We start from the raw sequence: 15,767 nt of genomic DNA on the forward strand, positions 1-15,767 counted from the left end.
GGTGTTGTAGTTACTAACTGCAATTCCCAGTATTCCTTAAAACATCCTATGGCTCTGCAGAGGACACAGAACAAAACTACAACTCCCAGCATGTTACACAATAACCTTAACTGTAATACTATACAGTGCAACATGCTGCAACACCCACAGAGCCATAGGCTGCATCAGGGCATGCTGGGTGTTGTAGTTATCTAGTATCTAAATGCAACTTCCAGCATTTTCTGACACAAAATGCAGCACATAAACTAGAGAAGCAGAACCCCCCAGTAACACATAAGTCCCTATTGAGACTGAAAAATAGTGATTACAATATTTTAAAAAGTGCTTAATAAGCCCCTTTCCTAATAAAAGTTTCCAATTTTCTTTAAATAAAAATAAACATAAGTGGTATCGCTGCATGTGGAAATGTCCAGGCTATTAAAATATAATGTTGATTAAACCGTACGGTGAACGGTGTAAATGTAAAAAATAGTCCGGATGTGGTCATTTTTGGTCACTTCATATGAGAAATTTTTTATAAGGTGATCAAAAAGTTACATCTAGACTTTTCTGGGCTTGGCTCTGGTGTAAGAGGATCTACAGCTCTCCCTCCGCTAATATCCTGGCGTGATGCGATCGCCTATTAAACCATTAGATCACCGCTGTCAGCAGTGTCTAAAGGATCTGATATCCATCCCTGGTGGTCTAGTGGGGGGGGGGGGGGGTCAGACTATTTTGGTTGAAATTATTTCATCTACCAGGACAAGTGGATTTTCTTGAGGGACAAGTCAATTGTGTTCCGCTTTAGTCCCTTGGACAAGTAGTTTTTTTTTTTAATTTCCACACCTGTCCAATCAAACTTTTAACAACATTTTAACTTTTTAAACATTTTAAGAGGTCACGTTACATTTTAACATAGGAACCCTTATTTGATTGCAGCTTCACAAGTCTGAGTTTGTGAGTTTTTGGACAGATTTTGCTTGAATTTGTTAACAAGATGTAAGAATAGCCTCCCAGAGCTGCTGTTTGGATGTAAACTGCCTCCCACCCTCATAGATCTTTTGCTTGAGGATGCTCCAAAAGGTTCTCAATAGGATTGGGGTCAGGGGAGGATGTAGGCCACACCATGACTTTATCTCCTTTTAACCCCATCGCAACCACTTATGCAGAGAAAATCAGTCTTCATGCATTTTTCTGCCCAATGCAGCCGTTTCTGCTTGTGAGCATCGGTTAGTGGTGGCCAAATAGAAGGTTTATGCACAGTCGTAAGACTCTAGAGAATTACACAACTTGATGTCCATGGCACCAGACGCACCAGCAGCTTCAAATATCTGTTTGCTGCTATGCAATGGTATTTTGGCAGCTGCTCTCTTGATCAGATGCATGAATCTGGCAGAAATCTTCCACAATGTGCCTTTATCTGTGGCTGATTCTGTGTTCTGAATCAGCCACAAATCTCTTAATTGTGCGATGATCACGCTTAAGTTTTCATGAAATATCTGATGTTTTCATACCACGTCCAAGGCATTGAACTATTTCACTCTTTTCGGCAGCAGAAAGATACTTTTACTTCCCCATATTCCTTGAAAATAGTGCTCTGCTTAATAATGTGGAACACCCACCTAGTAGTTTTTCCTTAAATTGGGCTCACCTTGCAATCTAATTATCACAGGTGTCAGAGATTGTTTCCAGTGATCAAAAGAGACCTAAAACACAATGCCATCCATGAGTTAAACTGAAAAACAAAATATTTAATCTTTGTGACACTTAAATAGAATTTGCATAATAATTTGGAACAGGGTGTAATAGTGGATATCCATGTGAAAAGGGATCAATGGTAATTGAGTAAAGATGTATTAAACAACATTTTTTAATTGTGTAAAAAGTAAGTGAGTTATATACAGTTCTGTTCTCCTGACCTCAAAAATAATGTTTAAAATTAATTTTACCAATACAGTGGTCCCTCAACATATGATATTAATTGGTTCCAGGAGAACCATCATATGTTGAAACCATCATATGTCGATTACATATGTCTTTGTAAAAATGGTAATTGGTTCTGGGGCCTCGGAACCATTGTATGTTGAATACATATCTCTATGGGAAACTGCGAATTGGTTCTGGGATGACCATTGTATGTGGAGTGTATGGGGAGTGTTTAACAAACCAGGGTGCCTCCAGCTGTTGCACAACTACAACTCCCAGCATGCATGTACAGCCATTGACTGTTTGGGCATGCTGGGAGTTATAGTTTTGCAACAGCTGGAGGCACACTGATAGGGAAACATTGATGTATGGGGTGTATAGTGTGTACATGTATTGTATGTGATGTGTGACATCACATACAGTACTGTACAGTTCTTTAAATACCTTCAGGGGGGGCAGAATGTGGGAAGGGGAGGGCAGCCAGCAGCTCATTGGATGCCTGCAGCAAGATGCTGCAGGCTATTGGCTATAGCTGCACTGGGGGGGCTTACACGGAGCTCACAGTGGAAGCCTGCGTGAGTTAGCAGGACAGCATGTGAGTAACAGGAGGCAGAACGGGGCACAGGGGGCACATTAAACAACTGTCAGTTGGTGAAGTTGTCAGCGCTGTCAGATAGGTGTTTGTACGATGGCCCCGACACACAGCAGCATCATATGTCGAGGCTGCCTTCAACATACGATGGGCTCTGAGAGGCCATCATATGTTGAAATGATCATATGTCGGGGCCATCATAAGTCGAGGGGTCGCTGTAATACAGCAAAAGACCTACACTGTTCCTGACCTTAGTGAAAACACAGGCCTTTAAAAAGGAGAAGTAGCATGCTGAAACAAATGAATAAATAAATAAATTATCCCCCTATCCTTTTGGATAGGGGATAAGTTTTAGATTGCAGGGGTTCAACCGCTAGGACGCTCCATGATCTCCTGCATGGGACTCCACCTCTCCACGGGAATGGAGAGTGTCTACCACCGCACGAAGCGGCAGTCAACACGCCCCCTGCAAGTATCTCTATGGGGGAACCTTGAGCTAGTCGAGCGGCTCTCCCATAGAGATACATGAAGGGGGCATGTCGGGCGCCACTTCATGCAGAGGTCGACGCAACCTGTTCCTGGGAAGAGACAGGGTCCCGTGCAGGAGATCAGAGGGTCCCAGCAGTTGGACCGCCCGCACGCTCTTAAACTTATCCCTATCCTTTGGATAGGGGATACATTTTTCTGCAAGAAAAAAAATAAAATAAAAAGAAGAAGAGAATAGGTGCACAAAGAAAAAAAAATAAAATAAGACAACTCCACTGTCCATGCAGATACATTTATGATTCATTTTAAACTTATTAAAAATATTTGATTTAAAAATGTGTATCCTAGATTGTCTTTCAATGGAACTATATTCTCTGCATACTGGGCAGAAATTGCACCAGAAAAGACTGTGTCTCAGGTTTTAGAATCTACACAGTCATGGCTGTAAATGTTAGCACATCTGAAATTCTTCTAGAAAATGAAGTATTTCTCACAGAAAAGGATTGCAGTAATACTTGTTTTGCTATACACGTTTATTCCCTTTGTGTGTATTGGAACTAAACCAAAAAAGGGAGGAAAAAAAAGCAAATTGGACATAAATGTCACACCAAACTCCAAAAATGGTCTGGACAAAATTATTGCACACCCTTTGAAAAAAATAACTGAAATCAGTTGCTTCCTATAACCATCAATAAGCTTCTTACATTTCTCAGCCGGAATGTTGGACCACTCTTCCTTTGCAAACTGCTCCACGTCTCTCTTATTGGAAGGGTGCATTTTTCCAACAGCAATTTTTAGATCTCTTCACAAATGTTCAATGGGATTTAGATCTGGACTCATTGCTGGGCACTTCAGAACTCTCCAGCAGTTTGTTGCCATCCATTTCTGGGTGTTTTTTGACGTATGTTTGGGGTCATTGTCCTGCTGGAAGACCCAAGATCTTGGACGCAAACCCAGTTTTCTGACACTGGGCTGTGCGACCCAAAATCCATTGGTAATCCTCAGATTTCATGATGCCTTGCACACATTCGAGGCACCCAGTGCAAGAGGCAGCAAAACAACCCCAGATCATTGAACCTCCACTATATTTCACTGTAGGTACTGTGTTCTTCTCTTTGTAGGCCTCATTCTGTTTTCGGCAAACAGTAGAATGATGTGCTTTACCAAAAAGCTCTATCTTGGTCTCATCTGTTTTCCAAGACGCTTTCCCAGTAGGATTTTGGCTTACTCAAGTTCATTTTGGCAAAATGTAGTCTTGTTTTCTACGTCTGTGTCAGCAGTGGGGTTCTCCTGGATCTCCTGCATTAGCATTTTATTTCATTTAAATGACAACGGATAGTTCACGCTGACACTGATGCTACCTGAGCCTGCTAGACAGCTTGAATATCTTTGGAACTTGTTTGGGGCTGCTTATCCACCATCCGAACTATCCTGCATTGACACCTTTCATAAATTTTTCTCTTCCATCCACGCCCAGGGACGTTAGCTACAGTGCCATGGGTTGCAAACTTTTTGATAATGTTGCACACTGTGGACAAAGGCAAATCTAGATCTCTGGAGATGGACTCTTAACCTTGAGATTGTTGATATTTTCGTTCTCAAGTCCTCAGAAAGATCTCTTCTCCTCTTTCTGTTGTCCATGCTTAGTGTGGCACACCCAGACACACAATGCAAAAACTAAGTGAACTTCTCTCCTTTTTATTTGCTTTCAGGTGTGATTTTTATATTGCCCACACCTGTTACTTGCCCCTGGCGAGTTTAAAAGTGCATCACATGCTTGAAAGAATCAAATTTTTCCACAAATTTTTAAAGGGTGCCAGCCTATTTTTGGAGTTTGGTGTGACATTATGTCCAATTTGCTTTTTTTCTTTTTTGGTTTAGTTCCAATACACACACAAAGGGAATAAACGTGTGTGTAGCAAAACATGTGTTACTGCAATCCTTTTCTGTGAGAAATACTTTATTTTCTTGAAAAATTTCAAGGGTGCCAACATTTATGGCCAGGACTGTACATTAGCTTTCACCTTCACACAACTTTTTCTTGAATATTAGTATCTTTTTTACAGATGCAATTCACTACGGTGTGCCCACTCACTGGACAGCATTCTAAGATATCCCAATTTTTCTTAAAAGCCTTTGATGCCACTGACAATTTTGAGTGAAGTATACCTGTTCCATCCCACACTTTCACTGTGGAGTAAGAGCAGCTTTCTTGTAAGAAGAAAAAATTAATAAATAAAAAGGTAAATCACAGATGACAGTTTCAGTCATTATCTTATTTTTTTCTCCATATATTTTGCTTTAGAAGACTGTTCTGTTCGTAGAAACTGGAGCCACTATACGTTATTCAATATACATATACATTTTATTACAATAAAACACTAATATAATAAATATACAGTATTCCACCTTTTTTTAATAGGACTATATGTATGAGGTCACATTGAGGCTACTACTAGTGAGGTATAATTTTTGGAATATAATTACTACAGTATGTTGTTCACCTCACACGCTTTTCCTGTTTGTATATGCAAGCCGAAATCCTAGAATAATTTAGGTTTAACCTTTGCTGCCAATAAAACTAATTGTCGAATTAAAAATAATTTCAAGGAAGGGAAAAAAAAAAAAAAAAAAATCAGATCTAAGAGACTATTTCTGTAGTAAATGAATAATGTCACACTAAAAGAAAAATGCAACTACCGTATATACTCGAGTATAAGCGATTTTTCGTGCCTAAAACGCCCCCCTCGGCTTATACCCGAGTAAACACTCCGCCTGTCAATCCCTTCTAGGCCGGCCCCGGACTAGTGACGTTGCCTTGACGACGACGCACAGGGACGTCCGTGCGCAGCAGCCGTCCCTGTGCATGAACGTCCCTGTGCGTCATAGTCAAGGCAACGTCACTAGTCCGGGGCCGGCCCGGAGAAGAGAAGATGGCCTCCCGGTGAAAATGGACAGCTCGGAACGACTAACCCTGCCCACCGGACGGTCCCTGCAACATAGATGGCCCGGACCAGCTCACTTTTCCTTCCCACCGAGGGGAGGGGAGTAGAAAACTAAAGAGGGGGGGGGGGGCTGTATGATGACAAAGGCCGCAGTGGTCTTCAACCTGCCAACTTCCAGATGTTTCAAAACAACTACTCCCAGCATGCCCGGACAGCCGATGGGAGTTGTCCGGCATGCTGGGAGTTGTAGTTTTGCAACATATGGAGGTCCACAGGTTGAAGACCACTGAAAGGGATTGATAGGCGGTGACGATGAAAGGGGGGGGGGGGGTGTGATGACAGGTGGGAAAATGACAGGGGTCTGGATAATGACACAGGGGGGATGATGACATGGGGGGGATGATTTATTTCCCACCGTAGGCTTATAGTCGAGTCAATAACTTTTCCTGGGTTTGGGGTGAAATTAGGGGCCTCGGCTTATATTCGGGTCGGCTTATAGTCGAGTATATACAGTACCATAGACTTTCTTTTCTTTCCCCAGCTTATAGCCGGCCGCAGTAGTGTCCCACCTCTGTCGGTGATACACTGAGTGAAGTGTCCTGTTATGGGCCGAAACAGCAGGGAGAAGGTGGGGCCCAGGCACATTACAAGACACTGCGCTAAGCGTATCACTTGCCAAGACGGGATATCACTGTGGCCAGCGATAAGCTGTACATTGTGTGATGAGTCGGGCTCTAGGTTGCGGAAGAAGACCGGGCCAAGAAGACTATATGGGCGCACCGGGGGAGCAGCACAAGGTGAATTCAAGTTTGTTATTTTACTTTTTGCAGCCCATTCAAAATGGAACCATAAAAAATTCCACTAGCGTACTCCTTTAACAAATACTACCTCCCCTTATCTGGAGGCTTTATCACTATATATTTATGCAGCAAACAAAGCCTGTCCAGCTAAAATTTTATTAGAATCCTATGGACTATGGTGTCTTGCATGAGCTCTGTATTATCTCAACACCTGTACACATAATTCTACCTTGAAGACTGGACCTTTTATCTTCTCTCCTCTCTCTTCAGCCTGTGTCAGTTGCCCTTTAACCCCTTAATGACGCGGCAATTTTTAGTTAAATTTTCCATCTACATACCCATAAGGGGGCTTGTTGTTTAGGGAATCAATTGTACTTTGTAATGACATTACTAATTTTACAATTGTGGGCTAAAAGTATCAAAAAAAACATGTCATTATGCAACTTTTAAGGGGTTTTGTTTCTATACGTTATCTTTATTCTATAGGTCCACCTGATTACATTACTCAATTTATATAGGTTATGTTCTAAGGCTGGGTCCACACTACGCTTTCTCCCATACGGGAGCGCATACGGCAGGAGGGAGCTAAAAGCTCGCGCTCCCGTATGTAACCGTATGCGCTCCCGTATGTCATTCATTTCAATGAGCCGACCGGAGTGAAACGTTCGGTCCGGTCGGCTCATTTTTGCGCCGTATGCGCTTTTACAACCGGACCTAAAACCGTGGTTGACCGGTTGGTCCGGTTGTAAAAGCGCATACGGCGCCAAAATGAGCCGACCGGACCGAACGTTTCACTCCGGTTGGCTCATTGAAGTGAATGGCATACGGGAGCGCATACGGTCACATACGGGAGCGCGAGGTTTTAGCTCCCTCCTGCCGTATGCGCTCCCGTATGGGACAAAACGTAGTGTGGACCCAGTCTAAGAAAAAGGAGTATGCATAAAATTGGGGGTTTATTTTTTGTGTGTGCTGGGCTCTGTAGTTTTTATCACTTACATTTCAGTTTTGATTGGACTCTTTGATCACTTCCTTAAATTTTTTCTGGTATATGAAGTGACCAAAAATCAGCAATTCTTGAATTTGGGATTTTTCTTTTATGTCTAAACCATTTACTGTGTAATTTAACTACGGTACCTACCTAACTGCCAAAGTGTGACCCGCACCAGTATTTTACTGGCTTTAAAGGGGTATTAAAGGATTTTTTTTTTATTTGACTATGCTACAGGGGCTGTAAAGTTAGTGTATTTCATAATATAGTGTCTGTACCTGTGTGTGACATTTTCTCACAATTCTTCTGTGATTATCGCTAGAGATGAGCGAACTTACAGTAAATTCGATTCGTCACGAACTTCTCGGCTCGGCAGTTGATGACTTATCCTGCATAAATGAGTTCAGCTTTCAGGTTCTCCCTTAGGCTGGAAAAGGTGGATACAGTCCTAGGAGACTCTTTCCTAGGACTGTATCCACCTTTTCCAGCCCACCGGAGCACCTGAAAGCTGAACTAATTTAATTTATGCAGGATAAGACATCAACTGCCGAGCCGAGAAGTTCATGATGAATCGAATCTACTGTAAGTTCGCTCATCTCTAATTATCGCCCAATATTTATTTTTAACAGCATACAAAATTACTCAGGTCTCTAAATTTCCCAGGTTGCAGTGTGTTGAGACCTGACATTAGTCAGGTAATAAGATGGAGCGACCACTGGGTGGGAGAGAGATCATTTTGCAACAGCTGGAGGCACCCTGGTTAGAAAACACGGGTTTATTGCTTTAAAGGGATCACAGGTGTGTTTTTAATGGGTGGGGAGGGAGGAAAGTGACCTCATATTTACAGACTATTGATCTTTGGGATGTGTAGTTTAGAGAAAGAAATTCAACAGTAAATACCCAGTTCTGGAAGGTAATTATTAATAAAATCACCTTATGGTGGATGACCCCTTTAAATCTAGCAATCAGTTAATTTAAAGGGTTCAAAGCCTCCACAGCTGCAATTCCCGTGAAGGCTATTAGCTGCGGCTCCTGGCTATAAATACCAGTCGGGGACCCTCTGGTATGGAGCAGGATCATGTCAGAATCCCGCTCCAAAACCTGTCTCCCCCATATGTCCTGGGAAAGTAATGGGTCAAGATTCTCTCTCACCTGTTCGGTTTTTGAGCTGGTGTATTATTTATCCCCCGCATATACATGCTGAAAACATCACATGAACCATTAAACATATATGTACAGGGACTAGAAATTCCTCTAGGCAATATATTCATAACCAATAGCATAAAATATTTTAACACTGTAAAAAATTAAATCCTTGCCAATATTAAAGCAAGACATCTATCTGAAGACACAGTACTCGGACCACAACACCTTGAAGTTTTAATATTCTTCTCGCTAGAATATAATCATGCAAAAACTCAGGAACACTTAATATTTTAAAATCCGGCCTGAAGCCTTAACAACTCTTGACAGCTGCCCCCGGCGAACTACTCTACAGCCAGAAGCTTTCTGCAGAAGATCAGATAGGTGTTATTATTATTTCTGGAAAGGTGGACTTATTCCAAGTATTAGTCTAATTGGAATACTCTTGTAATAACAAAAATGCACGTACAATGAGCATGAAAGAGTAAATGACACGCTTGAGAGAAGGCCCTGCACGCCATAGAAGACTGGAAACAGACATCTGTCATTAGAAAATCAACAACATTTTTAATAGAAGTAAAATGTCGAATTGTACATTGAATACTGCTCCCATATACTACTGAATAAGCAGAAGTTGCATGAAAACTTAGTGATCATTTAAAAGTTCATATTATGCTGTGACATATTTCGATTTTAGCACCAAAAATGTGACTGAACACTTCACTATGCAGCTGTATGTTCTGTTCCTCTGCTTTCAAGAATAAGGAGACGTTTACTACAGATGGCAGAATTATTTAACCTGTTCTGCTCCCCCATAAACCAAACCTGAATGAATATTAGTCAGGTTTAGGAGCAAGGAAGAACATTGTAAAGTTAGGTTCAACAAATACATTAAAGAGCAACTGAAAAAAAATCACAACTGTGGATGTGAAAGTCACATAAAGCACACGTTGCCTGTAATTTTGTACCTCTCCATGAGTCACAACAGAATGATACATAAGTAACCCCCCCAACACATCTTCTAGCATTAAACCATTACACCTGAATCTGACAGATGTAATACGACGGCTGTTTTTATTTATTTATTTTTTTAACATGCCTTATTGTGAGAATAGCTTTATATCCTGTGTAGATTTTTTTTGACATTACTCTAGCATTTATTTACAAGGGATCAAGACAAATTTTTAAGGATGGAAATTTCCCATCTCTTACTATAGAGACTTATTTTAGAGGTGGTATAGTGGATTCTTGTGTTAAGTGTAATAGTTTAAAAGATGCAAATAACTTAGTTGTCCAGATGTGGAGGGATAAAAGCACTGTATTCTAGAGACCCGAGAATAGAAGCAGAAGAGAGCAAATCACTAACTGCAACAAAACCACAGTTGGAAAAGTGCTATTTTATGATCTTCTGATTATATGCTTTCATTGGGAATCCTCTGGCACAAGTTTTACGGTCTAAACAGATTTTGCAAGATGTTATATAAAAGTGCCTCACAGCATCTGGCACCATAAATACTGTTTAGAAACACAGCCAGTATTCCAGTTGCAACAGAGCATGTGGCTTTAAATGCTTATTATTACCTGTGGGATAGCTCCATAATTCCATATATAACCCTTGTGCGGGAAAACGTTGGCCACGTAACGCAGTTTGCCTTTCTTCACATCTTGTTTGATGGGATTCAATGGGTCTTTTGTAGCAATCTGGAAACAAGAAAAAGACGTTAAGAATAAACAGAAATATATGATCAGAGTAACATGAGCTACGCCTTGGCTGAAGCCAACAGATTTACAAACAATTCTTTGTCATAAAATGATCTTACTTCCTTCATCTCACGTTCAAATGGGGACCCCCCGCGACCTCTCCTGCACAGAGCGAAGATCGCTTTGCGGCTGATGACGGGCGGTGCATGGGACGGAGTATCGTGGTATCATGGCTCCGCCCACTCATGACATCACGCCCTGCCCCCTCAATGCAAGTCTATGGGAGGGGGTGTGGTGGCTGTCACGCCCCCTCCTATAGACTTGCATTGAGGGGGTGGGGCGTGACATCACAAGGGGCGGAGAGGTGACTTCACGCTACTCCGTCCCCTGCAGCACCCGTCATCAGCCACAGAGGGATCTTCGCTCTGTGCAGCTGAAAAACGGTGGTACTGCAGGAGAGATCGCGGGGCTCTAACATCTTACCCCTATCCTTTTGATAGGGGATAAGATGTTTAGTGCCGGAGTACCCCTTTCAGCTGTCCGGTTGTGTGAAGAAAGGCAATTGAGGCTTCATTGTAAAGCAATATTGTAGACTAGCCTTTGCGATTTTGACTATAATAGTATCACTGGAGCATTTAGGAGGACAATGTACACTAAATTAGCATTGCATTAGCAAACTTACTAAAAAATAATAAAAGGATTGCTTCCCCTTCTTGAGCAATCACAGCTTGTGGACATAGGGAAACAGATTCTACAAGGTGGCAAACACCCTAAATACTCAGCTTGACCTATGCCTACAGCAGTAGCTGTCAGTTGGTGCATGTTTTGTCATCAAAGTGGGAGCAGTTTTTACAGCCTGGCTATTTACCTGCCTCAACAGGCGATTCACAGCCTTTGGACCCCCCACAATCAGACCCTTATCCTCTGTCCCAGTGTTTCCCAAAACTACAACTCACAGAATGCCTGGACAGCTGGAGAACATAACTTAAGTCAAGGATGTGTTCTAAGACAACTAACCTCCATCTTTGCATTAGTCCATCGTGGCACTTCTACGACCATGTTGAATATGTTCTGCAAAAAAAAAAAAATGATTATTATTAATAATTGTATATGTGTATATATATATATATATATATATATATATATATATATATATATATATTTTTTTTTTTTTTTATTAAAAAAAAAACAATTACCGTAAATATTAATGGGAGAGGCCAATATATTATTTATATATATATATATATATATATATATATATATATATATATATATATATATATATATCTATATCTATATCTATATCTATATCTATATCTATATCTATCTCCTCTGTATTCCTTAAACGGTTATCCACTAAAATAAAAACAAAGCAAATTTCTTCCAAAAACAGAACCATGTCTGTCCACAGGTTGTGTGTGGTAATACAACTTGGTTCCAAGCAACACACAACCTGCAGATAAACCCAGGCAGCGTTATGAAGAAATCAGCTCTGTTTTTCTAATGCCCAATAATCCCTTAAACTGGAAGGAACAAAACTCATGCTTCTTTAATAAGGCAATATTCACATCTGTGTTTGCTTTTGTTTTTCTGTTTCATAAGAAGGAAAAAAATAAGAAAAGAAAAAAAACAACAACAGCAGTGACTGATACATGATTGATACAATTTATTCCAGAAAAACACATTAATAATTAAAAACATAAGTAAATAAAATAAATAGTAGAGACTGCAATGCAGATGTGAATTGAACTTTACCAGTTTCATATTTGAGGGCCTCAAAAGCTCTCTAGTTGAGAAGCATATCTATTGTATACAAATATAATCCATTTTATGTTATGCAGTCTAACAATACTGCTTTATTTTAATATTTCCTACACTAAAGTTGGGCCCCTGCACTAGCATATCAGATGTGCGAACAGGTCTGAAGAAAACCTTCACATCTAGTTTTCGCTCCCATTCCTGTCATCGGAGGACTTCTATCCGTCCAGATAATTGCTTCAGTCTGTCATGATGTTCTAAGAGTTTCTTAAGAATATCTCCCTGAAGTGCAGAACGGAACAAAGACAACAATGACGAACTTTTTAAGCCTTTAAAACATGATAAACCATGTACAAAGCACTACAAACTGCTGCTGTGGAGCGTAAGTATAACAGAATGCTTCTGACATGGATCCTTACAACCACTATTTAAAGCAATTTTGTAGCTCTTTATCGGGAAAGGTCTCAAAAGCGATCATTTAAGGTAACAGATGGACTGCATTCTTATATACTCCACAAATACAATGTTAGGCTGCTTTCACACTATAAAATTCATCCGTTTTTAAAGATCCATTTGATGTTCAGTTATGAAAACCCTGAAAATCTGCTGTTAAACGGTCGTTAGAAAATCCCATTATAGTCTATGGGATTTTTACATTATCCGTTATAGCCCGTTATTAATAACGGACGTTATTTTGTGACTGAGAATGAATGGAAGAAATAATGCATGCACTATTTCTCCCGTTACTATCTTCCGTCACAAAATAAAGTCTTATTAATAACGGGCTATAACGGATAATGTAAAAATCCCATAGTCCACAGCACAGGCTGTGCTGTGTCTTCCTACTGTGGAACTAAAGGTCCATGGGACTAGAACTGGGTGGTATGACCAAAAATGTGTATCACGGTATTTTTTGTAACTTATGGTGGTTCCACGGTATATAATGGATATTTCTTTCACCCCCAAATCATGTGACCCGCGACTGCTGTTCTGCTCCCCACCAATAAATTATCAGCCCAGCGGGGTACTACTCACATATGTCACCCGCAAGCACTGCCCTTCTCTTTGTTGGGGGCCACCGGCGATGGAACTCTATAATGTACACCAGTGGTCTCCAACCTGCAGACCTCCAGATGTTGCAAAACTACAACTCCCACATGCTGGGAGTTGCAGTTTTGCAACAGCTGGAGGTCTGAAGGTTTGAGACCACTGCTGTACGCTGTATCCCTATGCCCGGGCTGCAAAAGATAAAGAAAATAAACTTTAACTTACCTACATCGGCCTTACGCTGGGGACTGGAACGTCGGACAGCCGTCAGCCTATCACCGGACGCAGCGATGTTCCGCCCCGGCCAATGATAGGCTGAACCCACTGTCATGCAAGAAGTCGGCTTCTTACATGACAGTGGGCTCAGCCTATCACCTGCTGGGGCGGGACATTGCTGCGGCCGGTGATAGGCTGACGGCTGTCCGATGTTCCAGTCCCCAGCGTAAGGCCGATGTAGGTAAGTTAAAGTTTATTTTCTTTATCTTTTGCAGGCAGGGCATAGGGATACAGCGTACAGCAGTGGTCTCAAACCTGCGGACCTCCAGCTGTTGCAAAACTACAACTCCCAGCATGCCCGGACAGCCGTTGGCTGTCCGGGCATGCTGGGAGTTGGAGTTTTGCAACATCTGGTGGTCTGCAGGTTGGAGACCACCGGCGTACAGAGAGTTCTAGCACCGGCGGCCCCCAACAAAGAGGAGGGCAGTGCTTGCGGGTGACATGTGAGTAGTACCCCGCTGGGCTGATAATTTTGGGGGGGAGCAGAACAGTGCTGGCGGGTCACATGATTTAGGGGGGAGGCGGGGAGCAGAACAGCGCTGGCGGGTCACATATGATTAGTTCCGCGATGTGGGGACAGCGGGCTGATAATTCATTCATTTCCGAGGGGGAGGGGCCAAACCGGTATTTTGGTATGGGGAAAAATTAATATCGTGCAGCACAAAAATTTCTGTATTCGGTATGAACCGGTATACCGCCCAGCCCTACATGGGACTCACAGCTTTGGACTTATGCTTTAAAGTGAATCTGTCAGCTGCAATTCACATTCCAAACAGCTGACACTTCTTCTGTGTTGTTTCGAAAGCACAGACAGATATACATATGAACGGCACCATGTGTTCCATCATCTTAATAGCTATATCACAGTGCCAGTAGTCTGGAACAAGAATGCAGTCTTTACTGTATTTGAGCTATGTCAGGCATTGGCAGCCAGCTGGTCCTTGGCAGCTTGTCTTGCTATTTTACCATAGGTCTTCAGTTCGGCACCATGGACAGCAACCAGACACATGGAGAATACAGAACCATCGGCAGTAAATAACTTTTCCTCTTAATGGCATGTTTTAGTGAGATTTCACACTTGCTCTACAGGATAATAACACTGTATGAAGTCAAGAAATCTCTTCATTTGCAGAGTTCATAGCTTAGAAACTGTAGCAGATGGGTTTATTCTAAAGAGTTTATAGCACATTGTACTGCTGCTTCCATAGCGATTTGCAGGTGAACAAGTCTGAAATCCCATCACTGCCTGGCAGAAAGTTCAGCAAAACCTTGAAGTAGTAATTTGAATCTGAGTACTGCTGAAGAGCGAGCATGAAGACGGTTATGTTTGATCTAAGACAAATTCTAACAGGGATTAGGATAAAAGGGCTGTAAGATATATGTATGCATACTGGAAATGACATTGCTACTTCAAAATAGAAGACTAAGACACTTTGCTGAATTTTTTTCAATCTAATTGGAGGTAAGAGAAGAAAATATGTTTAGAGAGTTACGGAGTAAAAACGTGAGTGGAATCGGAAATGGAGACCATCTTTCAATGGGACAAAAATGTAAGGACAAGTATATACCACTAATTAATAAAACAAAATAGACACTTCTATTGCCAATATAACGGCAAACACAAGTCAAAACTATGAACCACGAGACAAAAAACATAAGACACAAAAAACAAAGAAGACATGTAGTGCTAAAAACGCGCAAGTGCATGGTGCAAAAACAAAGAGTTTATGGTGCAAAAAAAAAAAAAAAAAGAAAAGATTAAAAAAAAGTGTGGTGCAATAAAAGAAAAATAAAGAGAAAATGTTGAAATGTTGACCCAATAATGAGAATCTGTCGGAGCTAAAGTGTCAAAGAGACTGTCCTGAACCAAAGGATACCTGCCTCCTCCCTACATGCCTTGATTTATAGGTATACAGGGCATTGACTCCAGCACTAAACCATGCATGTCAATCGGTCAAGTCGGGAAAGGGGAGGGGGCACATGTATCCTGTGACTAAGGACAGCCTCCTTGACACTTCAGTACTGAACCTGATCTAGAGCTGACAAATTCACTTGCAAAAAGATGCAGAAATATTGAGAATGACTGTCCACACTACTAATTGATTAAAACTGTGTGGACATGTTAA

At 41.3% G+C, this 15,767-nt stretch overlaps 1 protein-coding gene across 3 annotated transcripts in view; it reads right to left on the reverse strand.

Moving 5' to 3' along the window:
- Positions 1–15,767, reverse strand: part of PPA1 (inorganic pyrophosphatase 1) — a 132,492-nt gene that overhangs the window by 39,600 nt on the left and 77,125 nt on the right. For all 3 annotated transcript variants that reach the window (XM_056530483.1, XM_056530481.1, XM_056530482.1), the window contains exons 3-4: positions 11,578–11,631; positions 10,441–10,560 (exon numbers count right to left, since the gene is read on the reverse strand). In XM_056530483.1, coding sequence (XP_056386458.1) covers positions 10,441–10,560; positions 11,578–11,619 — 162 coding nt within the window. In that variant the 5' untranslated portion in view covers positions 11,620–11,631. The remainder of the gene's footprint in view (positions 1–10,440; positions 10,561–11,577; positions 11,632–15,767) is intronic.

The sequence above is a fragment of the Hyla sarda genome, chromosome 7 (genome assembly GCF_029499605.1).
Source record: "Hyla sarda isolate aHylSar1 chromosome 7, aHylSar1.hap1, whole genome shotgun sequence".
Classification (NCBI taxonomy): domain Eukaryota; kingdom Metazoa; phylum Chordata; class Amphibia; order Anura; family Hylidae; genus Hyla; species Hyla sarda.